This window comes from Betta splendens, chromosome 19 (genome assembly GCF_900634795.4).
Source record: "Betta splendens chromosome 19, fBetSpl5.4, whole genome shotgun sequence".
In the NCBI taxonomy this organism is placed as follows: domain Eukaryota; kingdom Metazoa; phylum Chordata; class Actinopteri; order Anabantiformes; family Osphronemidae; genus Betta; species Betta splendens.
Window position 1 is genome coordinate 15,335,831 of NC_040898.2, and position 26,107 is coordinate 15,361,937.

Here is a 26,107-nt window from a genome sequence, read left to right on the forward strand (position 1 = left end):
TGTAGCTGCTCAGACAGCAGGAGTGGACCCTAATGACTGATGAAATCCTCCCCACGGACAAATGAAAGTCCTTTCACCTCCTAGCGTTACGGTGTCGGACCTGCTGGGAGTCAACGTGCTTTAGCTCCCAGCCTGAGCAGCAGCTGCTCCATTCACAGTCTGGAGGCCGACGACTCGGTGAGAAGTTTCATGTTGCTTTTAAAATTCAGTCATTAATGTAAAGTTAAATATTTAGTCTGTTCTATAAGAACATGTTGAGTTTGTTGTTCATGAAATGCTTAGTAGCTTTATGCTTCCGTTTTAGGACAGATACCAAATGTGAACCTGGAGCAGAAGGAACCAGAATGTAGTTTCTCCTTTTATGCTGAAGGGAACCAGGAGGTTTTTGCTGCCGTGGAGACATTTGAAGCCTGAGCTGGAGAAGCTGTGGGACGTCCCAGGTTGATGCCGGTGAGTTTGATGCTTCCAGTACTGTTCATATACAGACGACTCAGACAGGATAATAGTGTCTGGTGCTCGTTCCCAGTAACAGGTTGAGTCTGTTGCTGGTTCCCAGTATTGCGCTGCGACTGCTGACCACTAGACACTCTGCGTCTCCACTAGAGGGCAGACACACAACATGTCACAAATGAGGTCTGTCTCAGTTCCTTTTGTTTGGGGCTTTTATAAGATTGAGCTGGTTGTTCATCTCTGTTTGATGACAACTCAATTGGAACATGCTTCTGTAGTATAAACACAAAGACACAAACGTATTCACTGAGGAACACAGCAACAAAACAGGAAACGCATCCTCCGAAACAGGTGGGTAGAGATGACCTGTTTAACAGTGTTTAACTTCCATCCACGTTCATCCTGTTTAAGTTGTTCCTAATGAATGTGTAATACACAATAATAAAACAAATACATGAGATAAAAAGTACATATATACCAGCATTTTACAGATTTTTTTTTTGGTGACGTTGTGGCACCGGTTAGAGGCGGCCCGTTTTCCTTTGACTATTCTAATGAGGGCAGGGTTGCTTCACTTCCACATCCATCAGTGAGCTCATTCATTCACCTGCATAGAACAGAACCCGTCCACATCTGTGTAAAGGAGAAATAACCAAAGACATCACTGAGCCTGAAAAAGATGGAGCAGTCGATTGTAAGTACAAACGAATACTGTATATTGATGCTGAAGGATGCTCAGTGTGAAATTAGTCAATGAGAAAGATTAAATAACTGAAAATGAAAATGACGAGACTGAAAACGGAAAATGACGAGACATGACCAGTAATTCATTCATTGCATAAACAGTGAGTTTAGATTATTCGCTTTTCTTTTAAACAAGCTTGTTCTGCAGATCGCTGAGTAAGCAATAATTAAAACACATTTAGAGAAATATATATCGATTTGCTTGGTGCAGTAATTTAGTGGTTGATCCGGTTTGGTTTGGCTGCGGGTAAAGAATGCGGTGGTGATGTCGGTGACTGCACCCATGTCACTACTGCACAGAAACCAAAGCATGTGAAGTGAGGACACGACTCAATGTGTGACTTGCAGGCACCAAAGGACGACCGCTGGCCGGCGTGTGAGGCTGCGGCCTCCACCACCGGCCACAGGGGAGAGGTCGCCAGCAGCCGCCCCCCTGCCGAGGTGCCGCTGAGCAACCCGGACGCGCTCCTGGTGGGTCTGCTGGCAGCCGTGGGTGCAGCCTGCGGGGGCTTCACCGGGGCGGCGGCCGGGGCGGCCGGGGCCGCGTGCGCTGCCGCTTACAGCCTGTTCGGCGAGGACACCTCGGCCCTCGGCGCCGCGGCGGGAGTGCTGGGCAGCATCGTGGGCGGGGCGGTGGGGGGCGCCTTCTGCGGTGCCGTGGGTGGAGCCGTGGGTGGAGCCGCCGGCGCCTCGGCGTCCGCGGGTCCAGGATTCTGGCTGGCGTCGGACGCGGCGCTGGCCACGCTGGGCTGCGCCACTGGTGGGGTCATCGGGTGCAACTTCCACAGGACGGTTGGCGCCGTGGGCGGAGCCACGGGCGCGGCCTTCGGAGCCCTGGTTGCACGGGACTTCACGAGCCGCTTGGTGCAGTCGCTCAGGGATCTGGGGCTGAACGGAGATGTGGAGCAACTGATGCAGCCTCTCCAGCGGTTCATCGAGCAGCGAGACAAAGACGCACAGACGCCTTAGATGGAGGATGCTCAGAGTGACAGCCTCTGCTCCACCGGCGGCTCCGAGCCTCAGCGTTCACGTGATGATGATGATGATGATGGTCTCTATTAACCACTGAATGCTGCTCAGCACCTTTCACTGTCTTCTTAAAAATCCAACTGTTTCAGCTTCTGTATGTTTGATCAGCAGCTCTCATCTTTCCCTTTCATCCTGGTTTGACTTGATTGTTTTTATTTTATTTGAACGCATAAACTTAACATCTCAATATAAAGACAATTCAAATAAATGTTTGGTGTTGACAACAGAAACCTGCAAAAGAAATATTAACACTTGCATGAACAGAACTGAAGTAAAGTTGCTCTAAAGTTCTATGAGACTAAGCAGAAACTAAATTTACTGCCACCTATCATATGACAGCTCCAGCAACAACATAAATCTTCATTCAGAGAAGAGGGAAGTAGATGCTGCCTCAGGAATCTCGTTTTCACTGGCAACAGCTTTGTAACTGAAACTTCCTCATGGACGGGACTGTAAAACAACCGGCTGTACAAAAGCAGCTCGTCAAATTAAACCCAGAATCTGGACCACAGGCATGCAGGAGAACGGGTTCGAGGCATCTGCGGCATTCTTATCGTTCTACTATTCATCCATCAACTCCGTCCAGTCTGACAAGCGTTGGCAGGAGACCCAGCTGGTCCCCCTTCACAGGCCGCGAACAGCTGGAGTACTGAACAGCTGGAGGCTAGAGGAGAGAAGCATCAGCACTTTGTCTGAATGGGAACGAGATTTGACAAATTCTGAGCAAAAACAAACACAGTAAAATCAGTATAAAATACTTTATTGAAATGCAGAAGTAAAAGTAGGTTTTAAAAATAATTTAAATATATTACAAATCTTAGCATAATTTGAGGCTGACTGCAGAAAGAAGATCAACATAAAATTAACCAATTTAAAAAATATATCAAAATGATTGTGATGCTTCTTTAGATTCAGGTTGAACTGAGGCTGTGAGGACGAAGCGTTTGGCGATTTAACGTTAAATGTTAATTCTTAGAGCTATTACAAATAATTTTATGGATCTCATACTAGAGAAGCTTATATGTAGATGTATGAAAGTAAAATTATGTCAAATATCAAATATTTGGCAGGTATGGGCTGAAGTAGCGCTTGGAGGTTCAGTTGGTGGCGCGTTGGCTTGAGGAGCAGAAGGTCCCAGGTTCAAAGCGTGTCCTGGGGTGAGACGCTACACTCTGCTCCCCGCGATGGGGAAAACGCATCCCCAATGTGGGATCAATAAGGCTCAATTATATTATCATTAATCATTTTCATTATTCATAATTTCACTCTCAGATATCTATACTTTCAACTAGTAGCATATCAGTGTGAGAGCCACACAGATAACAATGAGCTCTAATAAAATGTAAATCCTGTCCAGCTGTTGCCATAGAAACCCTTCTCCCACCACAGCTCTTCACCTCATTCTCAGGAAATCCAGCGTGAGCGGCTCGCGTGCCTCCACACACTGTGTGTGGGCTTCTCAGAGGGAGATGTCCGAGGACACCTGCAGCTGCTGACTCTGCTTCCACTTGGCACTGTGTCGGGCGGCGTCAGCTCGTCTGTACGGCTGGTTCTTCAGATCTGAGGAGAGATGCAGCGTTAGTCTCATCAGTGAGCGGCTCCACCGTCCACTGCAGCAGCTGAGGGTTTGAAGCTTCACCTCGTCGCTGAAGAGATGAGAGGAGCGTTTGGCAGAGCGAGCCGTGAAGGGCACGGACTTAAGAGCTGAAGACGGAGGCGGAGGAGACAGAAGCAGGGACAGATGAGCTGCGAAGGGAGTTCTGCAGGAGGAACGTGAAGCACGCGAGCGCTTCCTACCTGTGATGATGTCCTCGATGGCGCCGTCCTTCCTCTCCCTCACCAGAGGAGACACCTGCCGCCTCTTCAGCTCCGCGATTAGATCCATCTGCTGCAGTTTGGGAATCAGGAGAACCTGGAGGGTGAAACGTGGCTTTTATGTTGGAGCTCAGATCTGGGACCTGCTGTGCGGAGTGGCGTCTCTGACTAATGCGGCACCTTGGTCTCCGAACCGTCAGGTCTGGGTGGAGTCGACGGAGCTTCGCTGTTTAGCTCGTGTTTCTTCCTCTGCTCGTTCTCCTGCTCCGCTTGCTGTCGGACCATAATAAACAGCATGTGAGCTTCCTCCAGCTGAGCCGACTAACGGCAGCGCGCTCTGTTCTGACCTTGTAGGCTTTAATGAATCTGATGAAGACGGGGAAGAACATGGACGGAGGCGTCGTCTTGGAGTTCTCTCCAAAGTACTCGACGACGGAGTCGTACACGTCCTGCAACACAGCCGAGGTCAGACCTGCTCCACACACACGGCCCACGCGCCTGTACGGGTGCAGGAACCTGAGCGGTCCTTCTGTCGGCCGTCAGCGCGTTGAGCAGCCCCGTGTTGAGGCTGAGGAACGTCTGGAGCACAGGGTTGTCCTTCTCTATGGAGAACTCCCTCCTGGTCAGCTCCATGCCTCGCTCCAGAGCCTGCACGTCCTGCTGAATGCTGTCCAGAGAAACTGGCCAGAAGGTCCAGGAGAGGTCAGAAAGGATAGGATGAACTCCACCGGAGCAGACGTGTGCATCAGTCGGCTGCTCACCAAGCGCCGCCTTATCCAGAAAGTGCAGCTCGGCGTAGAAGGACCGGACCTCAGGGTATTTCTCCTGGATGATGCTGGTGATGAAGTTCAGCAACGTCTGCTTCCGATCAGTGGATTTAGTGTCTAACAGCTGGAAGGACAACGGTCAGGCTTAGGGTTAAATGACCACGTGCTGCGGAGTTGAACGGCCCTTGAGCACCGCACTCACCAGATCCAGGCTCTGCAGCCGGAAGCCGTACGCGGCTCCTCGCTTGCTGCTGTTCATGTAGTTTCCAAACGCTAAGATGATCTTTACATCACACAGAAACAGGTTAATGCGCATAAACGCAGAAAAACACGCTCGGACGCGTTTTTAACTCACCTCCAGGAGTTTCTTCAGCTTGACGGATGATTTCAGCGACATGGACGCAGCGATGACCGCGTTGAGTTGCTGGAAGGAAAATGGTTGAAATGACTCGGACCTGCCGACGGAGCGTTACTGAGGTGCCTCTGAACTCACAGGCTGCATTAGCTGGACGCTCTCGGGGAAGTTGCCCATGAAGGTGAGGGTGCTGATGCGCTGGCCGAGCCGAGGGATCTTGCTGAAGAGCACCATGAAGCGGTCCTCCTCGCTGAGCTCGTCCAGGGGCCTGCCCTCGCACTCGTAGCTGTGGATGAGCTTCATCTCGTACTCGGTGGGGATGAAGCGCTCCAGGAGCTCCAGGAAGTCCAGGCTCAGGGCTTTTGGGTTGTACCTGTTGGGAGGCAGCACCGGAGTGATGCGAGTGACCGCTGGTGATGGTGATGAACTTCAGGCTGAGCTTACGTCTCTATGGCGCAGCAGATGTCGGACCCGGCCACGCCTTCCTTACGCAGCGTGATGGCCAGGTTCTTGGCCCTGTTGGGCTCCATCAGAGACACTTTGCTGGGGGCCTTCTGGGCCAGTTTCTTCTTCAGAGTTCCCAGTTCTACGGGAGCCGACTGGGCCTTGGTCTTGAACTGTTCCTCGAATGCAGCCATGTTCACCTCCTATAAAGACAGACCATGGGTTTGACCTGCCGACGTCATGTTTTCAGACACATCGGCGCCAGTAAAGCGGTCGGACCTCGTAGACGTGTTCGTCGTCCAGCTCACTGAAGATGGTTCCTGCCACCTGGTTGCATTTGAGGTCCTGCCAGTTCAACAGTGGCATTCGATACTTGGTCTTGATGGACTTCTTCTTCTTGAAACCTGAAAGAAAGACGACCTTTGATCATTACCGTCACATTCAGGCAGGAAATAGTCTGGACCCGAGCCCAAAGAGGATTATTCATGTTTAAGGTGGACTCACCACCTCCAGGAGTCGGCACGGCAGGTGGAGCTACAGGAGGAGGAGGAGGAGCTGTGGCAGCTCCTGGAGGAGGCAACGGGGGCGGGGGTGGGGGAGGAGCCTGGGGCACGGACTGCACTGAACCTTCAGAGGAAGTGGGCGTGGCCTCACCCGAGTCCGTTTCATCCTCGGCTTTGATTCCTCTGTCGACCTGACGCTTCTGTGCAGCGCTGGGGTTGACGGGCAGCAGCAGGAGGTCCAGGCGTCCGCATGGAGAGCGCTCCATGCGGACGAGCCCCTGCTGCACCAGGGCCTGAACTTTGACCTCCAGCTCCCTCAGGCTCTGGGTGCAGCGCTCCTGGTCGCGCAGCCGCGCTCTCTCGCTCTCCCGCTCCACTTCTATGTCTCTCTCTCGCTGCTGCAGCAGAGTCACCTGAGAGCTGGACTCGCGTAGACTCTCCTGAAACGCAGACGCGTGACGCGTTACGACCTCCAGCTTCCAGCTTCCAGCGCCTGTGGGACGCGCGGCTGCTGTTACCTGGAGCAGCGCCACTTCTTTTGTGGCCTGAATCAGGTTCTTCTCCAGCTCAGTGACTTTCTCCATCGCCTCCCTCTCGCTCTCCTGAAGCCTGCTGCTCAGCTGGGACGCAGTGCATCAGGCTGGTTAACACACTGATGTAACAGGCTGATGTGATGCCGACCCTACAGTAACTCACCTGCGTGTTGTGCTCCTGCAGTTCCTCCATGTGCTCCAGCAGCGCGTTCTTCGTCTCCGCGTCCTCCAGCAAAGCTCCCACATCGAACAGATTGTCGAGGTAGGCCTGGATCTGCACCGACAGCTTGTCGCTCTCTGTGAACTTCAGCTTCTGCAGAAATGGCACAACATGAAACGAATAATGAATGTTCACTGGATGTTTGTTAGGGGCCGGGGTCAAAGGTCACACTTGCCTCCAGGTAGTCGTCCAGCCCGTGCTGCGTGAACTCGTACTGGAGGTAAACTCTGAAGTTCATGTTTTCCACTGAGTGGACCACGATGTTGATGAACTGCATACAGGCCACCTGGTGGACAGAACCGGACTTACAGCTGGTTCTGGCTCAGTCACTGAAACCCCCACAGGTTCAACCCAACGTTCATGCACTGATCATCCTCACACGATGGTTAATTAAAGTGAAAGCGTCTGTTAATGTCTATGAACTAATTAATCTTCATCTTCACAGCTACACTTTGTCAGGACAGTGATGAAGCTTTAGGGTTTAAACTGAAGAACAGTGACATCTAGTGGCCTGTTAAACAACCAGCAGCCGTCACTCTGCAGCTTCACTCCTGTACAAGTCCAAATTAAAGGACTTTTCTGTTTTACCATGAAGTCGATGTTGTTGTCGTCGTTGCAGAAAAACTCCATGAGCTTCTCAAATCGACTTTTCTCTCCACAAACCTGGAAGATAAAACCCAGATTAAAGCAGGAGCCTGGAGCGTGACGTGCTGAGGACCTTCCTCATGCTCACACATGGGGGCAGCATCGTCACAGTAGAACAGTGCAGTGGACTGATCAGGCTCCTCTCAGACATCTGTCACATCAGTGACTGCGCTATGATGAACTAACTGAGCAGACCTGGCTTCACTGGGCCTCCTGAATAATGCAGCCCGAAGCACAGGGACACACGACCCGACTCCTGGCTCCGTCTGCAGCTCCAACAAGTGCCACTTACTGGAACACCCGATGTAATCAACAGAACCTCAAAACCCACAGGCCTTTTCATTTCCTGTTTTTCTACTGCCAGTAGAGCAGTTTGAATGAGTGTTAAGACCAGCAGCTCTGAGCCTCGGCCAGGTTATTTCTGGTGATGATGCTAATAATAGACTCTGTGTTTCAGGCCTGGCTGTTGTTGCAGCTACACTACAGCAGCTGCTGCTCTCAGGAAAAGACTGAGCAGAGGTCAGAAGCCACTCCACAAGTGTTTCACCTATTTCAGTCGGGGACCAACTGGACTGAGCAGCTGATGGGAGCCGGAGGGTCGGGGTTCCCCAACCTGCCGGGGGCTGAAGCAGGAAGCAGACGCTCCGGTGTCACCTTCTCCCTCAGGTCTGACACTCACCTCTTTGAAGTTGTCGAAGGCAGACAGGATGATGTCGTGGCCTCCTCTCACCAGACACACGGCAGCCAGCAGCTCCAGCACCAGCGCCTTGGTCCTGGGAGGCAGGAACAGAGCTGAGGCCACGCCTCCATGAGGGAGCAGATGTTCCAGCTGTGGGACCTTACCTTGGGTTCCTGTTGTTGAGGCTCAGCGCGATCTCGTTGACACAGGACGGATGCTTCATCACCAGGTTGAACCCAGACTAGCAAACATTCATGGTTCATGTTCAGTTAACCTGCTTTACGCTGAACGTCACAGTTTCAAATTCAGGTGTTTTATTGCTATTGTTGCCATTTTCAGATGAATACACATATACAATACAATGATTTTAAATATTCATGGTACCTTTATTAGTTTCATTTTAATTAGTGTAAAATCCTGTTTAAGAGCAGATAATTCATTTGATTGCATCTGTTCTTGGACAGATGGACAATCCTTCGTGGGTTCAGTACCTGATAGTTCATGATGGCACGTAAGCACATGATGCAGAGGTGGACGTCGTCCTTCTGGCTCACCACCCGTGAGTTCCTCTGGGCTTTCCTGTGTTGGAGAGAGTTGAATCTGCCAGGTGAGAAACGCTGCAGTTACACCATCGCTGTGTCTCAGGTGTTTCTCTGCTTTCTGTGTCCAGTCAGTTGCAGTGCTAGTAGTGCTGGTGTCGGGTTTATTACTGTGACTCTGACCCCGAGGCCTCACCTCACTGTCAGCGCCTTGTGTGAAGGCGAGTTGCTGGCGCTTCTGCTCAGGTCTTCCACCGACTTCTCTGTGTTTTTGCCTTTGTTTGTGTGAACCAAGCCGTTGTCCACATTGTCCACGTCCGACCTGTGGGTCACAGCCACGAGTCAGATTTGATCTCATGCTTTTGTAGCTGTCTGTGAATGTGTCAACCAGGAAGAACGCGCAGCACTCAAACGTGAGGAATGTGAAGTGATCGACCTGATACCTACGCGACAGCGACGTTGGCAAACGACAGATAATCCACAAGGACGTTGAGGCCCTGATTGTCTTCATTCAGAAACTCTTCCGCCCAACTGGAGGCAGAGAAGAGGCTGTGACTTAGTGAGACCCAGAGTTTAGGCAGTGTCTCCTCCCACACACACACAGGAAGCTGCGGACTCACCCAATGTGGTTGGTCCGCAGGGAGATTTCCAGCTCCCTCAGGACCTGAGTGCACTCCTGGACACGTCTCTTGAACTGGAGGATGGAGGGTTTTCATTCAATCATCTCAGTGGATGAGTTGAGTCAGTGATTGGTTCTTACCTTGAGCAGGTTCCGTTACCTTTCTACTGACGCCTCCCTGGTCCAGACACGTCCTGAGCTTCTCCAGATACGCAGCCGGTGGATTCTTCACCTGAAAGCGCTCCTGCAAACACACAGACATGTAGTTAGAGCCGGAGGTCAACAATCATTTTGTTGTGAACGAGTCCATTTGAAGGGTGAAATCAGAGGTTAAAGTAGCGTCTTAGTATATTTAGCTTGATTTCATTAACAGTCCAACGAGCAGTTTGTTTGTTGATGATGATTTAGCCTCAGACTCACCTGGTCACAGATCAGGTCCCACTTCTTCTCATTGTCGTACTGACCGAGGATCTTCACTTTGTCCGGAGGAAGATTCATCGTGTTCTAGACAAAAGCAAATGTGACTGAGTGACGGAGACGGAACCTGCTCCTGCTCACGTGGCTGAGGCTGCGGTTGGTTGACAGTCGAGTCTTTCTACATGGTGCTGCTCTACTTTCACCAAATAATAGCTCAGTTTGCTCACGCGGCTTGTGATACTTGGCTCCAGGCGTCTTCCCGGCGGTCGCCTGCAGAACCCGGCTCCTGTTGACCACCTGTGGCCTCAGGATGAGCGTTATGTCGTGAATTATTCAGACGCGCAGGTAAGATTGTGTTCAAACGCTCACGTTAACGCCCGACTGCGCAGACTGTCATGACAACTACCAACTGTGGATCCATCAATAATTCAGTCCCGCAGTAAATGTTGTGCCCTGCTTACTGTCCTCGGTCACTCGCTGCTGTGACTCACTGTGTTTATTGTTGTGACAACCGGTCGCGCTGGCGCCGCTCGTCACCTTCAGGTGCAGCAGGTGAATGATGTGAAGTTACGAGTGGGATCCTAAATCAGCAGCAGGGTAAACGCAGCCTCCTGACTCCTCCGTCAGGGCCATGTGTTCCTGAGGGATCCGTCAGCTGTCCTGCTGCACCGGCGGCTCACGTTTCACTGACGTGAGCCTCGTGTCGAAGCACATGTGGAAAAGGCACAGCTCCAGCACTGCTGCTAATGTCCTGCTGAATGCACGTTTCTAAAATGTTTCAGAACGGCATTCGTCCTTCAGTCAAAGCTACTATTGTATAAATATTGAAATGTGCAAAGCTGCCGCTGACGTCACCTCTAGCAGAGAAAAACCAGGACACAGGAAATCAATGTGGATCAGTGGTTGGACTCTGAAAGTCTGCGCTGAGTCTGAAACTCATCGTTATCACAACGTCTTGTCTGGTTGGTCACAGCTCACAGGTCTCTGGTTCCTGAGCAGTGCTTGGATCAGTGGGAACCAGTTTTCTAGTCACCAGTGGGTGCTTTGCTTGCAGAAATGCTACAAACTGGTTTCAGCGCTCAGTCTGTACGACCGGAGGGTTCAGGACCAGCAGAAACGTCACATGGGCTCTTCTACCAAGAGGAGACGACCCGTGTTCTGACCAAAGCAGCTTCTCCTGTTTATGACGCAGCAGTTGAGCGTGAGCATCAGTCGAACTTTGCTGCTGCAGGTCAGTGAGACGTGAACGGCCGCTGGAGGCTGCATCCTAGCGCGTGCTAAGTGTGAAAGCATGTGGTGGTTTAGTGGAACTCTCCATGACAACCGGCCTGGGCATTAGTCCGGTTCTTAAGAATATCCTGCTGAAACGAGCTAAAGGACGAGGAAGAACGGCGACCTTTAGACCTGAACCTGCTCAAACCGACCTCTCCGCCCTGGAAGCAGGAAGGGAAACCTGAGCTTTGGTTTCCCAAAAGGACAAATGTGAATAATGAGCGTTGGCATTGAATGTTTGTGTCATCAACAGGACATGTGACCAGAGAGCAAGCGTTTCCTCCCTCTGTCTGTAAATACAGTACACAAATCCACAGATGTGCATTTACAATTCCACCCACTGCTGAGTTCCCTGTCGGCAAATATGCAAAGTGTTATGTAAAAACACTGAGGGACAGAAAAGTGGACGCGACTAAAGTGTGAGCAGTGAAAACGCTGCTGCTGGTCTCAGCGTTCCGACGCTCTGGGCCCAGCGGCGCCGAGGCCGGGCCGGGCCGGGCCGGGCCACACACCTGAACACGAGGCGTGAGTGCAAACGTATGCAAACACTCCATGCAAACCAGCGGCTGGTGGGTCAGAGCTGCAGCAGAACCATGAACACCGTGAAGTAGAACCCGGTGGGAACCCTGCAGCTGAAGGAGCAGGAATGTGGATAAACTTAGAGCCCGTCAGGCCGCATTTCCAGCATAGCTGCCTCGTCTTTGTTTCTGTCTGTCGCCACACAGACGTGCGTTCCGCTCGCAGTGATGTAAACGGGACGCAGCCCGTTTAAGGCTGGGTGGTGCTGAACCATGCGGCTTAATGATTTTATCTCAGCGGGAGGTGTGAGAATCCTAATGAGCAACAGCTGACTGTGATGCTGCTCAGCTGAGAGTCCGAACCCGGTTCAGGACAGTGATTCTGGTCCCAGATGAGGCTGAGCTCAGCTCCGGCCTCCACGTCGCTTCACTGAGCTGAACTCACCCTTTAAATGCGTCTCCATCATTTATGAACACTCACCCTTTTTTAAAATATGAATCTAAGATGGATTTGACTAGTGCTTCATTCTACAGGATCTAAATTCACCAGATTATATTCTGTAAATGTTAGTGAAGTGCTAATGATCAGGTTGTTCACCCCCCTCATGCTTTGTCTCTACCTGCATTAATTAAAGCGTGAGCCTGGACTGGAGCCACTGATCCTAAAGCTGCTCTAAGCCCCAGCATAAAGGCTGCCTTATGTACGTGGCTCAGCGCTCAGCTTGTCCTCTGGACGTGCACATTTCACACATAGTCTGAATTCTCTGTTTTGCTGTTTTCTTTGTCTCAGGTTTGTTGCTGGTGTCAAAACTCACCAGAAGCGCGCTGAAGCGCTCCTCCAGCTCCTCCTCGCCGGGCATTGGCAGTTTGGGCACCGCGGCCGGTTTCTGGGGCCCCGTGGGGAGCGCAGGGGCCGGCCCGCTCCTGGCCTCCCTGGGGTTGGGCAGCTCCATGCTTCCTGCTGCGTTTCCCATGGTTGGAAGTCCAGACCCCCACACACACGCTGCTCTGTTCAGGCCACTTACAGTGAGACTCTGTCTGGCTCCGGACGCTGACCTTTACTTATTTCCATGAGCCCGCCTGTTGATCAGAGTCATTGGTGATCCATACTGTCATGAACGAGCCCCTGCCCCTCGGTAGAAGTCAGCCCTCGCTCAGATGCCAGTGAAACCCTATAGCCCGAGGGAGGAGACGGAGCTCAGAGCAGAGGTGACAGGTGAGGAGACGAGTCACAAAGTGCCTCCAGGTGCAGAGCCGTAACGGGTCGTCTGAGGAAGTCTTCCATCCGCTGCCGGGTGTCCACAGGAGGAAGAGGGAGGAAGATCCAGCCGGCAGCCGCTCCGCATCCGACAGGGGGAGAGAGAGAGAGAGAGAGAGAGAGGGAGAGAGAGAGAGAGACAGAGAGAGAGAGAGAGGGAGAGCAGGAGGCACGCGGGATCTGAGCTCCCTGGGTCCTAAAGCCTCCAGCTTTAAGCGAGGAAGCACCAGGTACATGTTCATGTATGAAGCACTGACTGCTAAGCTTCCAAAAACAAGCTGCAGCAGAAAATGTGTGAGTCACTATTGATGCACTGATGTTCACTCTAAATCCTGAATTAATTGTAGAATGTAGCTACACTTATTGAAAAACTGCCTTGTCCAGTTTGAGTAACGTTCGATGCAAAGTAGTGCAAAAAAAAAAAAAAAACAAGACAAACTACACTTGTTCTGTTGATGACGTTTGTTGTGAAATGACTTAACTGAACTGAATCTTGATCTTCAGGCGAGTTTTCGCTCTGGACTGTAAACGAAAGCAGCTGCAGGTGTTCGGCCTTTAGAGGGAAACAGCAGCCAACAGACCCAGATCTGTGTGCGATCAAAGGCTCATTCACACACACACACACACACAGACACACACACACACACACACACACACACACACACACACACACGTATACACACACACACGTATACACACAAACACACACACACACACACACGTATACACACACACACGTATACACACACACACACACACACACACACACACACACACACACACACACACACACACACACACACACACACACACACACACGACCTGTATCCTGACAAACCACAGCTGTAATGAGGCCAAAAGGACCGGTGACATAACCCATGAATGCCACAAGCAGAGACTGAGCCGCGAAGCACGTGAGCCCCTAAAGCAGAAAAACGGTAGTAAATGCATTTAAACTGTTACTTCTGTATCATAATAATAGAACAAGGGTTTAATTCAGAGCAGCTCAGTCTGAGTCACGCTGCCACCTGGTGGTTAATGCGGACACTACACCTGCTCAGTACGTTCATGTCATTCACAAAGGAGCTTCACAGCACGAACAGCATCCATCAAAGTGAGGGTGATGCTAATGATTTATTCAGCTTTAATGCATCTGTTTCAGTCGCACCTCAGCATCTAAAAGTCTGTGAGCGCAGGTTGAAACCACGAACCAAACAGGAGGAGACTCGTGTACAGTAGATGCAGCAGCGCCGCGTTCTGAACGTCTGCAACGTCTTTAAAACACAATAATACTCAGAAACCTGTGAAACAGATCAGACCGAAGATAAGGTTATAAAGTTTATTAAGAAACAAGTGAACATGAAAACAAGTCAACGCTTGAGTAACAAACAAAGTAACTATTGTAATATTATATAATATATACAAAATGAATGGGGTGATAAATGTGTGGAGCTCTGAAGCAGTTCATCTACGGCAGGGAAAAAGATCAAACAAGCCCAGGAAACAAACGCACACGTTCGGAAAAAGACAAAATACAAGTTCAGCTTTGACACAAACTTGTTTTCAGTTCCTTTAAATGTTGCAAAGCTGTGGTTGAGTTGAGAAACGCAAGCTGCAGTGACTCTGGAGCATCTGATGTCTGACAGACAAATGAAGTGTGATCAGGCCCGTTCGCTGTGTCACGGTTCTGACCCACGCTCCACGTGCGTCAACGGCAGCTTCTGCTTTTTCTCCACACTTTAATGACAGCGATCGTCACAGGGTCCACGTTCGTCCAGGCGTCGGCGTGGCTTCAAACGGCACCAGCTGATGGAGGAGTTTGGAGCGTATTAACAGCTAATGTACAGTCCCACGTCTACTAACGCACACTCAGAACAACAGACACCCACTCATCACTTGTGCTTCCCTGAAAACTGGAACCTGGTGTGCGGCGCCGCGTCGCCGCTGGAGAGCGCGGTGAGCGCCGGGGACGAGGGCGACGCCGACGAGCGGCTGAAGGCGCGCGGCGCCGGGTCCGGGCCGCAGCAGCCGCAGGCGTGGAGCAGCCGCAGCACGTCGCCGCGGAAACGCACGCCCACCAGCGCGTAGAGCACGGGGTTGAGGCTGCAGCGCGTGTAGGCCAGCGTGCAGGTCACGTACTCCAGCAGGGGGCCGCAGAAGCCGCCCGCCAGCTTCCGGGACAGCACCAGCGTGTACGGCAGCTGGAAGGTGAGGAAGAGCAGCACCAGCGCCAGCATCAGCTTCAGCGTGCGCTGCCGGTGCCAGCGCTGCTTCCCGCGGCGCTGCGCGTTGCGCAGCAGCACGCGGGCGATCAGCGAGTAGCACGAGGCCATGGTGAGGAAGGACAGGCCGAAGACGGCGATGACGGCGCCGTTGGTGGCCATCTTGACGGCGCCGCTCACCTGCATGCCGCAGTAGAGCAGCGACACCCTGGAGTAGAGGATCTCGGGCAGGCTGAGCAGCACGGCCAGCAGCCACACGCACGCCGCCGCCACCCGCCCGCCCGCCAGGAGCAGCCGGCGCCGCTTGAAGATCTTCTGGGCCCGCGCCACCACCAGGTAGCGGTCCACGCTGATGCAGGCCAGCAGCAGCAGCCCGCTGTAGGTGTTGACGGCGTAGGACACGCGCGTGGCCTTGCACAGCAGCTCCGGGAAGATCCAGCCCAGGTGGGTGTCGGTGGCCTGCAGGGGCAGCGTGAGCAGCAGCAGCAGGTCGGCCAGCGCCAGGTGGGACAGGAAGATGTCGGTCATGGAGCGCAGCCGCTGGCGGCGGTACAGCGCGAAGGTGGCCATCACCAGGCAGTTCCCCATCACGCCCAGCACGAAGATCAGGCAGAAGGCGCACGTCTGGAACAGCTTGATGGTGAGCTCGTGCTCCCCGGCCTCGCACCACAGGGAGTCGTTCTCGCTGCCGTTGACGCCGTAGTCGTCGCTGCAGTTCGTGCTGCTGCACAGAAGGGCCCAGACTTCGTTGCTGACATTCATGGCTGCTGGAGAAACAGGAGCGGTCAGTCATTTGGCCTGGAGGTCAAAGGTCAGCGCCCGCTCCCCAGAGGCTGAACCCCACTGCGGGACCTGAGTTGTGCTTTACTGCCGCTCAGATCAGAGTGGCAGGAAGCGGCTCCACGGCTGCTCTGACTCATTCTAAATGCCAACACGGCGCCAGCTTGCGTGACGACGATTAATGTAATGTAATAACGCGTCTGCTTCAGGCTTCGTGGCACGATATCAGGAAATACCGAGGCCTCCACAATCAGGTTGAAAGTGAGAGATGTGCCGCTCGCGCTCACTTTGACTAAGCCCCTGCGATATTTTAGTCATTTTGCAACGGCTTGCGTGACTCGCGCTTCAAGTCGTTGGCACAGGGGAAATCGTGGGTTTACAGATCAGTCAGTGTCGCGTGCTAAACTGTCTTTAAAGGAAGGTTCCACAATCACCTTTACTCATTTGTGCTAAGTCTATTCACTGAGCCACGCTCTTTTCTTAGATATTCTCTGAGCTGCTTTATGTGGTGCTGGAGTCGCACGCTGAGGAGAACCCCTGCGAGGTAAGAGGCACAAACGGGTTGTCGAGGGTTCCAACGCTCGAGTCCTGAAGGCTTTTAGTCAATATTTGCTGTTGATCTAACGAGCTGAACGAATGTTGTGTTAATAACAATTGAATTCAACTTATTCATTCAATTATTACCTGAAAAAAGTCATTTGCAAAAAAACACGCTTTCTGTCATAGAAGGTTCAATTTACCAGGGAAACATTTAGTTAATTCAGTTCCCTTAAACCTTACGCTCACAAATACATGTGTAAATATTATGTTCGTCTGTTCTGAGCAGTGATGCAATGAATCAGATTTTTACCAGAAGCCATAAATACTGCAGCTCATTCTGTTTGTGCTGCGTCCAGTAACATTTAAAGCAGCTCATCTGTAACCGTAGTTATTTATGTATTTATTTGTGGACGTTGTTTCTTGTAACTGGACTCGTTCACATCTGTTAATCTTTGTCCACATATATTATTTTAATTTTGCATCCAAATGCATCAAAACACAAACAGCCTTTAGACTTAAAACCAAAGTGCGTTTGTGTCTGAGCCTGTTGCAGTGAGTCAGCAGCCGAGGCGCAGTCAGACAGTCGTTCCTCCTCTGGCTCCAAACACAAGCGGAGCAGCTCTAAATTCTGCTGCAGCCACAGCCTCAGGAAGCTACTAGGACCTTCGATCCCAGTCACTCACCAGCGTTTCCAGTTTGAAGTGGGAACGCTTCGCTGTCTGAACAGGAACGTGGAACACAGCTTCTCAGACAGCATCGCTACTCACGTACCTGCTGCGGTTCGTGGCTCTGACCCGTTGGGTCCAATCCAGACTCACCTGAGCTGCTGGAGGTGTTCTGCATGTCCCGGGTCCTCCTCCGTCTCTGTGGCACAGATTTCAAAGGCTGCCTCTTAAAACAAGGCTGCGGGTTCGACCTAACCACCTCAGCCAATGAAACCAGCTGGTGCTCTCCTGACCTTGCCCTCCTGCCGTTCGTGCGCTGTGTCATCAGGATCAAACCACGAGCATCCAGCCTGTGTTTGTGTCGGTCACATCATCAGCACTGACACATTTTGTGTCATACGAAAAATGCCCTTGTTTTGAAATCTGATGAGGTAAGTTTTATTTGCATCTGTAAACGTCTGATTTACAGAACGCTGTGCTTTCGACGTTTATCTGCTGTGATCACGACGTGAAAAGTGGCTTTTAAAGCACGTCTTGATCTGCAGGATCTCTGTAAACGCGTGCAGAAAGCGCTGGGTGTGACTGAGGAGAGTCAGATCACGACCCTGAGGTTGTTTGACCCAAACACGGCTTCGCCTTTCGTGCTGTCAACAATAACGTTGAACTTTCAGATGAGCTGATCGAAAGGTCAAACGCTGCAGCGGCGTTTTCACCGACCGGGCTCTCGGTCAGAACCGGCCTCACCTCCAGCGCCGGGCAGGCGCTGCAGAGTGGACCCGTCTGGGACCCATGGGCGTGGAGGGTTTGAACGCTGAACCTGATGCACCAGTTTGCTCTGCAGGCGTAGCTCAAACCACAGCGCCAGGCTGGCTGTGACAGGAACCGTTTGGCCCGTTGGCACCTGTGCTCAGATGTTGATGTTGTGGGTTGGCTCTTTTTTGACGTGTGACTCTTACCTTCCTTTACTTGTTTATATATGTGGTTATTGCAAATTGATATGAAACCACTGACCTACTATTCAACCTGAGAACAGACAGTGATTGGCTCGTTTGCATCAGGACCATTTGTCTCTGAAACGTTCCCACTCACACATTATGCTCTTTGTAATTAATTTATTAATTACAAATTAAAAAAATATATTTGCAACCAGGGAAAAATATTAAAAATAATTACCGATGAGTTTTCTGCAGTCGGACAACGTTGACGTTCCTGTGATTCAATTTTGTCAAACTAATATAAAAATCAATAAGTTATTTAGTTGTTAGTTTAAATTTTAACATTTATGTTTTTTCAAACTGTAGTTCTATTATTTTTTATTATGTAAAAATAATTTATTTTTATTATGTAAAACAATTTATGTAAAATAATTTATTGGCACCTTTTGCTGTTAAAATGTAACAGAAAACGCCAGTGTTGAGGGCATTTTAGCGGCTTGGCCTGAGACGAGTTGCGATGTTGAATCCAGATATTGTCACGGGTTCTAATGGTTCTAATGAGCGACGGTTAAAGTGCATCACAGCAAAACATGCTGGACAATTCTAAAACTCATTGTAAATATACTGACTTTGTTCAGTTGATCAGTTGTGTCATGAACCAAACGCCTACATTATGACAATACAATATAATGATTGAATCACACACTCTGTAGATCTGCCTCATTCAGCCTTTATTTCTGACCAGCTCTTTAACCCGTTGCTTTTATTTATGCATCGCTTCCTCTGCAGCTTTAGACGAGGCCTCGTTAAACTACAGCCGGCATCAAATTTGGTCAAGAGACCAAACAGGATGTTCAGTAGATGAAGGCACAGAGTGACACATATTGTTTATTAATTGTTTTCTGTTTTTCAGGAGCAGTTTTCACCAGAACAGCTTCTTCGTTGCACGTCGAGCAGGTAAAAGTCAAAGTTTCTGCTTCGCTCACTCGACGAGCTGAAGGTGTGAAGTCGCTGTGTGTGTGTGTGTGTGTGTGTGTGTGTGTTCACTCAGCATGACTGTAACTGTGTGAGTATGAGTGTGTTCATGTGGTGGAGGCGCTGAAATAACCCAGCGTGTGGACGTATCAGTCATCAGTCAGACGTCCAGCAGCGTATTTTAGTGGGAGTAAAGGAGTTCACGCTGACAGTCAGAGCTGACGCTTGACCCAAACTACACACAAACAGCTGATGACTCTGGGAATGAATGTGTGCTTTTATTTTTACTACAATTTTACATGTAACAGGAATGAGTCACATTAAATTTGCTGTGGAAGTGAATGAAGTGAAGTAATGTGGTTAATAATGTAATGTACAACACAAATACAATTATTGAACAAATAAAAAAAAATAAAAATCTGTTTCTGTCTTTTTTGTTTCTTAAATGTAACATTTATTAAAACTAAATTCCTGAAGTTCGGCTGCGACCGGAAACACGTGAGTCAAACAGAGACACAACTCGTGTCCTGTTTGATACGAGCCTGAAAAGTGTTAGTTCAAAATTAGTAACCAATAATTAAGGAACACGTTAAAGTTAAATTAAGGAATGGAAAAAAAGTTAATTAAATTAAAAACTTGTGTCAGCACTTTTATAATTATATTATAATTAGGTTGCATTGGGTTTGATTTCAGAACACAGATTGTTTTTATTATAAAAAATAATAAAATAATTAAAAACATTTTTGTGAAGTTTTTATTTAGTTTTGTTTATTTTGAACTGTTAAATTGATCTTTGACTCTCTTCTTAAATTATGAGGATGTTGCTCATTAATTGGTTGTAATAAGTATTAACCTTTAGAAATAAATATGATAAAAAAAACATTTTCAGACTGAACCTTTAATTTATAGCAAATTCTAGAAATAGAGAAATAAAGGTAACTAATGTAACTGAGTAGCTGCAACCTCAGGTTCTGTGCATCTTAACTTTCTGTCACCGCGTGTAGATGAAAATAAGACGAGGAAGCTGCTCTAAAGGTTCGAGGCTCATTTACAGCTGATTCCTGCTCCTGTATGAATCTGCACAAAACGCACAATAGTTGGAACTTTGAGGGGAACATTCCGTTGCCTTCAGTCCAGTACCAGTTTCCTGCTTCTTTCTCGGACCGATGAATAGAGGAAATCCCTTAAGAGGCTTTCACCAGTTTTCTGAGGAAGTGAACAAAAGTGGGCGGAGCCGCTTTCCGTCGCACATTAGAGCCAACGTCAGGACGGTCCGGTCCGGCCTGGTCCGGTCCGAGTCCGGCCCGGTATCAGTAGACGGAATGAAGGCGTTCCAGCGCTTCCTTCAGTGCAGCTGTTTCAATGCTGTTATTCACCTGAGCTACTTGTGACGCTTCAGGTGCTTTTAGCATCTAATGCTGTTGATTGTGTGATCGATTGAGTGTTTTCTTACCTGACTCAGCGAGAAACTGTCAGATATTATCTCCACACTCCAAACTGAGTCCATTGAGTTCCTCATCTGACTCGTTTTGAAGTCGAATTCTTCAGAGCTGCTGTGATCAGAGCTGTGGAGCCTGATCCTTATCATCCCTGTAGCATTGCGTGTTATCCCTCCCTCATCCGCTGCCTTATCAGCAGCGAGGGCTGGGCTCCTCTCCCACTCAGCCCCAGTCTGCCTCCTCGCTGCCCCGCACCATGCTCGTCTACCTGCTGGTCCCGGTTCTGGTCCTGGGTACGTACCTGGAGCTCTGCTCCATCGCTGCATGTTTCTATGAGCGTCCGTTTACTGGTGCAGAGCTGAATGTGTGTCTGCAGGTGCTGTGGACTCACAAGGAGTCAACACGACGAACACAACGATCGAGGAGACGAATGAGGTGGAGCCGAGGAACACAACCAGCGTGTCCACACTGGAAACCAGTACGAGTCCTGTCTCATAGCTAACGGAAACTAACATCTGACCAGTTAATGACCTGCTCACTCCATTCAGCTCCAATACAATTAGACAAATAATAATAATGTCCCTCTTTTCCTGCAGCTACCATGAAAGCGAGCGACGAATGGAGTCGAGTCGAAGACGAGCTGAAAAGCAACCTGACGTCTGTTTACAGGGAGGATAATGGTGAGTGACTGTGTTCAAGTTCCATTTCCTGCACTAAGTGACTTCCTCCTCAGGTCAACAGGGAGCAGACCTTTGGTCAGATCAGCTCAGCTTAGGCCGTCTGCTTCCTGTTTGCTTTGCAGAGCGCTTCCAGGAGCTGGAGGACCAGCTGCCGCCTCAGCTCTGCGAGCAGGACCACATGATCCACTACAGCCGAGAGCTGTGCGTCGAGCCTTTCCACAGCCAGATGGAGGGGCTGGAGCCAGGAAACTGGTGCAACATGCATATGTTCATTGAGTGAGGTCACAATTCTGCTTTTTCTCTACATAGACACGGAGCTGTAGGGTCAAAGGCAAAGCCAGTGACTCAGTGGAAAACAATCCATACAGAAGAATTCCTCCTGATATGATAAGACGTAACTAAATCATCGTGATCATTTCCTCTGAAGCTGCTGGAGCCTCGAACTCACTCCCTGATGTTGTTTCTCATCGGATCAGGTTGTGCTTCTATGGAGATTAGGATTTGTGAGAAATTATGAGATTAAACACTTTCAGGTTTGTGAAATCAGACTTTTCTCTTTAAAGTTTGCCCCTTCAAAAACCTGCTGAAGAATCTAAACCACAAAACTGAAGACGCAGAAGTAGAAATGTTTTGTTTTCACACCTCAACCACATCGTCCAGAGGTCTAAAAACAGAATGGAACCCAACAAAATCATGCTCACTATTAGATTCTCTACCAATAATGGAGACTCTTTTATTAACTAGAGCTGCTGCGTGGAAGCGCTCGTATTTGTCTGACAGCATCGCAGCTTCGTTACCCAGACTCCTCGGGGGCAAACAGGATGTGTGGCATCGCTGCTGTCACTCAGCTGAGACAAACCTGCTGCTCCAAACCACCTCACTTTATTTCACTGAGGATTTGTGAGGCTCACGATGAAGAGCTGGGGCTGAGCTCCGGGTTTGTGGACCCGCAGCCGGAGCGGGTCTGACTGGACCCGTCCGCCACAGCCGTCGTCGCTTCTGCCCCGTTTATCTTCAAACAGGAAATAGTTTAACCACATTCGTCTCAGTTCAGCTCCGGAGTGTTTCAGGGTCCAACTGCAGAGTTTCACCTCAACATGTGGGTGATGGGTCCAGTTTCACAAAAACAATCTCTGCTCGTTCTGTTCTCTGCCCGTAACATGTTTCATTTCCAGTGAGAGAAAGACATAAAGCTGTGAAGGGAGCCGCTGGAGCCTGACTTTTCCTCCGACTCTCGGTTTCTTTGTGTTGCAGATCCTACAACACCATGACGGTGTGCATGGAGAACGTGGCTTTCATCTTCCACTGCTTTTACCCAAACCAGGCCATTCAAGGCCTCTTCCTCAGCGTCCACTCCAGCTTCTTCCAGAACTGCACCAAGCAGGAGGTGGTGCTGGAGGACGCGCCCCAGTGGCTGGTGGTCACGCTCACGCTCGTCCCCGTCGGCCTCATCCCCGTCCTCACCTACGTGGTCGTGTGGAAGAGCAATGTCCCGGAGTGAGAGCTGCTGCCGCACACAGTTGTGACGAGATGTGGTTCTCAGCTGGTGCGGTGAGGAATGGAAGCCCAGTGGTTGTTGATGCTTCACTTCGTTTTAAACAAGGCTGTAGTTACTTTGTACAGAGGCACTGCTTCATAATCATGCTGTTACGTATTAAAGGCTTTGTGCTGAACATCAGGCTTGTTGCAGACACAGATGCTACAGATGGGTGTAAATCTGTTACACTTTTTGTGTAAATGTGATGAAATGCTCAGATTGGTGTTTGAAGCTGGAGCTTGATGAACATGAGGATTCAAACACTAGTTCCAACGCTTCGTGCTGACAAAGTACAGCGACTTGTGGGTTGATGAGGAAACCGATTGGCTGCCAAGTTCTCTGAAGCCCGGCCCGAGTCAGATGGAGCAACAGATGCGTTCTCTGAAAACGCTGCGGAGGCTCTTATCAGCGCCGGGGCTCCAGCCGTGGGGCCGCGGGCCTGTGGTGGCCTACATACGGTGCAGGGCCTCACGCCGATGCTGGACCTCCTCAGACCCTCCACGTCCTCAGCTCTGGTGTCACAGGTGGAATGAATGAGCTGAAAGCTGGATGTGGGGATGAAACCTCCTCCCACACTGTCACTGCTGCCCTCCTACAGTAACACGCAGCCAAGAGGAGGCAGAGGAGGAAGAGGAACCAGAGGAGGAAGAGGAACCGGAGGAGGAAGAGGAGACACCAGAGGAAGAGGAGGAAGAGGAGACAATGGAGGAAGAGGAGACAGCGGAGGCAACGGAGGAAGAGGAGACAGCGGAGGAAGAGGAGGAAGAGGAGACAGTGGAGGAAGAAGAGGAAGAGGAGGAAGAGGAGACAGCGGAAGAAGAGGAGACCGCAGAGGAAGAGGAGACAGTGGAGGAAGAGGAGGAAGAGGAGACAATGGAGGAAGAGGAGACAGCGGAGGCAACGGAGGAAGAGGAGACAGCGGAGGAAGAGGAGACAGCGGAGGAAGAGGAGAAAGAGGAGATGGCGGTGGAAGCGGAGGAAGAGGAGGCGGCGGAGGAAGAGGAGGAAGAGGAGACAGCGGAGGAAGAGGAGACAGCGGAGGAAGAGGAGACAGCGGAGGAAGAGGAGGAAGAGGAGGCGGCGGAGGAGGAGGAAGAGGAGACAGCGAGGAAGAGGAGACAGCGGAGGAAGAGGAGGAAGAGGAGACAGCGGAGGAAGAGGAGGAAGAGGAGACGGCGGAGGAAGAGGAGGAAGAGGAGACAGTGGAGGAAGAAGAGGAAGAGGAGGAAGAGGAGACAGTGGAGGAAGAAGAGGAAGAGGAGGAAGAGGAGACAGCGGAAGAAGAGGAGACCGCAGAGGAAGAGGAGACAGTGGAGGAAGAGGAGGAAGAGGAGACAATGGAGGAAGAAGAGGAAGAGGAGGAAGAGGAGACAGCGGAAGAAGAGGAGACCGCAGAGGAAGAGGAGACAGTGGAGGAAGAAGAGGAAGAGGAGGAAGAGGAGACAGCGGAAGAAGAGGAGACCGCAGAGGAAGAGGAGACAGTGGAGGAAGAGGAGGAAGAGGAGACAATGGAAGAAGAGGAGACAGCGGAGGCAACGGAGGAAGAGGAGACAGCGGAGGAAGAGGAGACAGCGGAGGAAGAGGAGAAAGAGGAGATGGCGGTGGAAGAGGAGGAAGAGGAGGCGGCGGAGGAAGAGGAGGAAGAGGAGACAGCGGAGGAAGAGGAAACAGCGGAGGAAGAGGAGGAAGAGGAGGAAGAGGAGACAGTGGAGGAAGAGGATGAAGAGGAGACAGCGGAGGAAGACGAGACGGCGGAGGAAGAGGAGGCAGCGGAGGAAGAGGAGACAGCGGAGGAAGAGGAGGAAGAGGAGACAGTGGAGGAAGACGAGACGGCGGAGGAAGAGGAGGAAGAGGAGACAGTGGAGGAAGAGGAGGAAGAGGAGACAGTGGAGGAAGAGGAGGCAGCGGAGGAAGAGGAGGAAGAGGAGACAGCGGAGGAAGAGGAGACAGCGGAGGAAGAGGAGAAAGAGGAGATGGCGGTGGAAGAGGAGGAAGAGGAGGCGGCGGAGGAAGAGGAGGAAGAGGAGACAGCGGAGGAAGAGGAGACAGCGGAGGAAGAGGAGGCGGCGGAGGAAGAGGAGGAAGAGGAGACAGCGAGGAAGAGGAGGAAGAGGAGACAGCGGAGGAAGAGGAGGAAGAGGAGGCGGCGGAGGAAGAGGAGGAAGAGGAGACGGCGGAGGAAGAGGAGGAAGAGGAGGCGGCGGAGGAAGAGGAGGAAGAGGAGACAGCGGAGGAAGAGGAGGAAGAGGAGACAGCGAGGAAGAGGAGGAAGAGGAGGAAGAGGAGGCGGCAGGCCAACCAGCGAGCAGTGAGACTTCTAAGAAAAGGAGTCTGCTGCGTGCGCTGTGGTTTCTGACAGAGCTGCTGTCTTTGTGAGGACCCGCTTGTACTTGAAGCTCAGCGAGGCCCGTGTGTGGTTGAGGGGGCGGGCTCCAACCGGGCCACGGAACCCGCCCAGTCCGGACTCTGAGCACTCGTTCAGCCCGGGCCCGTTTCTAGTGACCCAGATCCGGTCCAGTTCTGTTACTGAACCCGCGTCCCGGTGCCGGTGTAGCTGATGCCGCAGCAGCAGCGTTCAGCTGACTTCACGGTCCGAGTCGGGTTCTGGCCCGAAGGTTCTGCTCCGGGTTCCCATCGTACGAACCCACCACGGACAGACGTGTAACCTACATTCACCAGTGACCGCGGCTCAGCGCTGGTGATGCTGTCACAACAGACGCGTGTGAGCGTTTCCTTTCTGGCGCTTATCAGCTCCTCGCGGTGAGCGCCGCGTTGTTGATCTTCCTCTGTGCTTTTACTGCCAGAGCTGCTGACGACGGCACAAACGACACGAACCAGACTCTGCAACACAAATAGTGTTTGGTTCATTGAGTGCTTTTACTTTCTGGCCCCTAAATGTGATAATGTAATGTTTGAGCAGCGTCTCCAACCTGATGAAGGCCGGCTTTAAACACTCACATTGAGGTAGTGGCTGCAGAGAAGCTCATACGTGCTTCCTGCCGCTGAAGCAGCAGCTGCAGCCGGAGGACGTTGTCCTGGTGTTAGTTAGACGTTTACTTATAAATGCACTTATTCCTGTTAATCGCTGTGTTAACATAATAAATCCTTAATTGTATCAAATCTGTACCAAGCTTCAGTGAGTGAGTGAGCACCGCCCCCTGGTGTTCAGATGGCTGAACTACAGGAAAGGTGGGATTCTTTATTTTTTTATAGGCTGGACTTAATTAATTCGTTAGTTTTAGTTGAGTTTTAATGAGAGACTTACAAGCAGGAAACCTGTAGTTTAACATTCGTTTAGACCAGATGTAAGGAGGCATTCAGGGTCACAGGCATTTACAGAGCTAAGTCAGTGCTGATGATCTTGATTCTTCTGGACCTTGAACCTGGAGCCACGTTACCTGAGGTGAGTCCTGATGATGCTGTGGTATAACAATTATATTGTAATAATGTAGATATAAAGTATTTTTTACACAGACTGTGCTATAAGTATAAAATTAGAGTACCAATAAAGTGTTTGTCATGTTTTT

The 26,107-nt window shown here is 50.7% G+C and overlaps 4 protein-coding genes and 2 long non-coding RNA genes across 15 annotated transcripts; 4 read left to right on the forward strand and 2 right to left on the reverse strand.

Annotated features, from left to right (window-relative positions):
* The first annotated feature begins 474 nt into the window (after positions 1–474).
* On the forward strand, positions 475–3,550 carry LOC129603394 (uncharacterized transmembrane protein DDB_G0289901-like). Its single transcript, XM_055504418.1, has 2 exons — positions 475–1,144; positions 1,543–3,550. Exons 1-2 carry the CDS (start codon positions 1,130–1,132, stop codon positions 2,161–2,163), a joined length of 636 nt encoding a protein of 211 aa, XP_055360393.1. The 5' UTR covers positions 475–1,129; the 3' UTR covers positions 2,164–3,550.
* Positions 2,357–12,523, reverse strand: fmnl1b (formin-like 1b). Of its 8 annotated transcripts, XM_055504412.1 has the most exons (26): positions 12,365–12,523; positions 9,763–9,846; positions 9,503–9,586; positions 9,344–9,417; positions 9,171–9,254; positions 8,920–9,045; positions 8,676–8,784; positions 8,349–8,425; positions 8,185–8,278; positions 7,449–7,523; positions 7,036–7,146; positions 6,804–6,953; positions 6,626–6,727; positions 6,109–6,547; positions 5,884–6,008; positions 5,605–5,807; positions 5,299–5,533; positions 5,161–5,229; positions 5,008–5,088; positions 4,800–4,929; positions 4,555–4,718; positions 4,386–4,487; positions 4,219–4,311; positions 4,021–4,135; positions 3,863–3,927; positions 3,650–3,783 (listed from the first exon to the last, which is right to left on the reverse strand). In XM_055504412.1, the coding sequence occupies exons 1-26, from the start codon at positions 12,521–12,523 to the stop codon at positions 3,778–3,780; spliced, it is 3,156 nt and encodes a 1,051-aa protein (XP_055360387.1). In that variant the 3' UTR covers positions 3,650–3,777. The 8 variants fall into 8 exon arrangements, 7 of the variants coding, with proteins under 7 accessions (XP_055360386.1, XP_055360382.1, XP_055360383.1 ...); XM_055504411.1 differs by lacking the exon at positions 3,863–3,927 and having other exon boundaries at positions 3,647–3,783; XM_055504409.1 differs by having other exon boundaries at positions 6,109–6,727.
* On the forward strand, positions 7,383–13,266 carry LOC114846492 (uncharacterized). Of its 2 annotated transcripts, XR_008693200.1 has the most exons (5): positions 7,383–7,810; positions 7,963–8,171; positions 8,239–8,413; positions 8,649–8,791; positions 12,340–13,266. It is a non-coding gene; the product is annotated as an uncharacterized LOC114846492 (long non-coding RNA). The 2 variants fall into 2 exon arrangements; XR_003784044.3 differs by having other exon boundaries at positions 7,383–8,171.
* Positions 13,267–14,132: 866 nt separating this feature from the next.
* On the reverse strand, positions 14,133–17,304 carry ccr10 (chemokine (C-C motif) receptor 10). Of its 2 annotated transcripts, none has more exons than XM_029135495.3 (2): positions 17,168–17,304; positions 14,133–15,793 (listed from the first exon to the last, which is right to left on the reverse strand). In XM_029135495.3, exons 1-2 carry the CDS (start codon positions 17,190–17,192, stop codon positions 14,700–14,702), a joined length of 1,119 nt encoding a protein of 372 aa, XP_028991328.1. In that variant the 5' UTR covers positions 17,193–17,304; the 3' UTR covers positions 14,133–14,699. The 2 variants fall into 2 exon arrangements, with proteins under 2 accessions (XP_028991328.1, XP_055360392.1); XM_055504417.1 differs by having other exon boundaries at positions 14,133–15,796; positions 17,168–17,256.
* On the forward strand, positions 15,790–19,346 carry LOC129603395 (uncharacterized). Its single transcript, XR_008693202.1, has 2 exons — positions 15,790–16,353; positions 18,863–19,346. It is a non-coding gene; the product is annotated as an uncharacterized LOC129603395 (long non-coding RNA).
* Positions 19,347–19,751: 405 nt separating this feature from the next.
* Positions 19,752–22,716, forward strand: LOC114846491 (receptor activity-modifying protein 1-like). Its single transcript, XM_029135498.3, has 5 exons — positions 19,752–20,656; positions 20,740–20,841; positions 20,960–21,043; positions 21,166–21,319; positions 22,298–22,716. The coding sequence occupies exons 1-5, from the start codon at positions 20,620–20,622 to the stop codon at positions 22,542–22,544; spliced, it is 624 nt and encodes a 207-aa protein (XP_028991331.1). The 5' UTR covers positions 19,752–20,619; the 3' UTR covers positions 22,545–22,716.
* Positions 22,717–26,107: the final 3,391 nt, after the last annotated feature.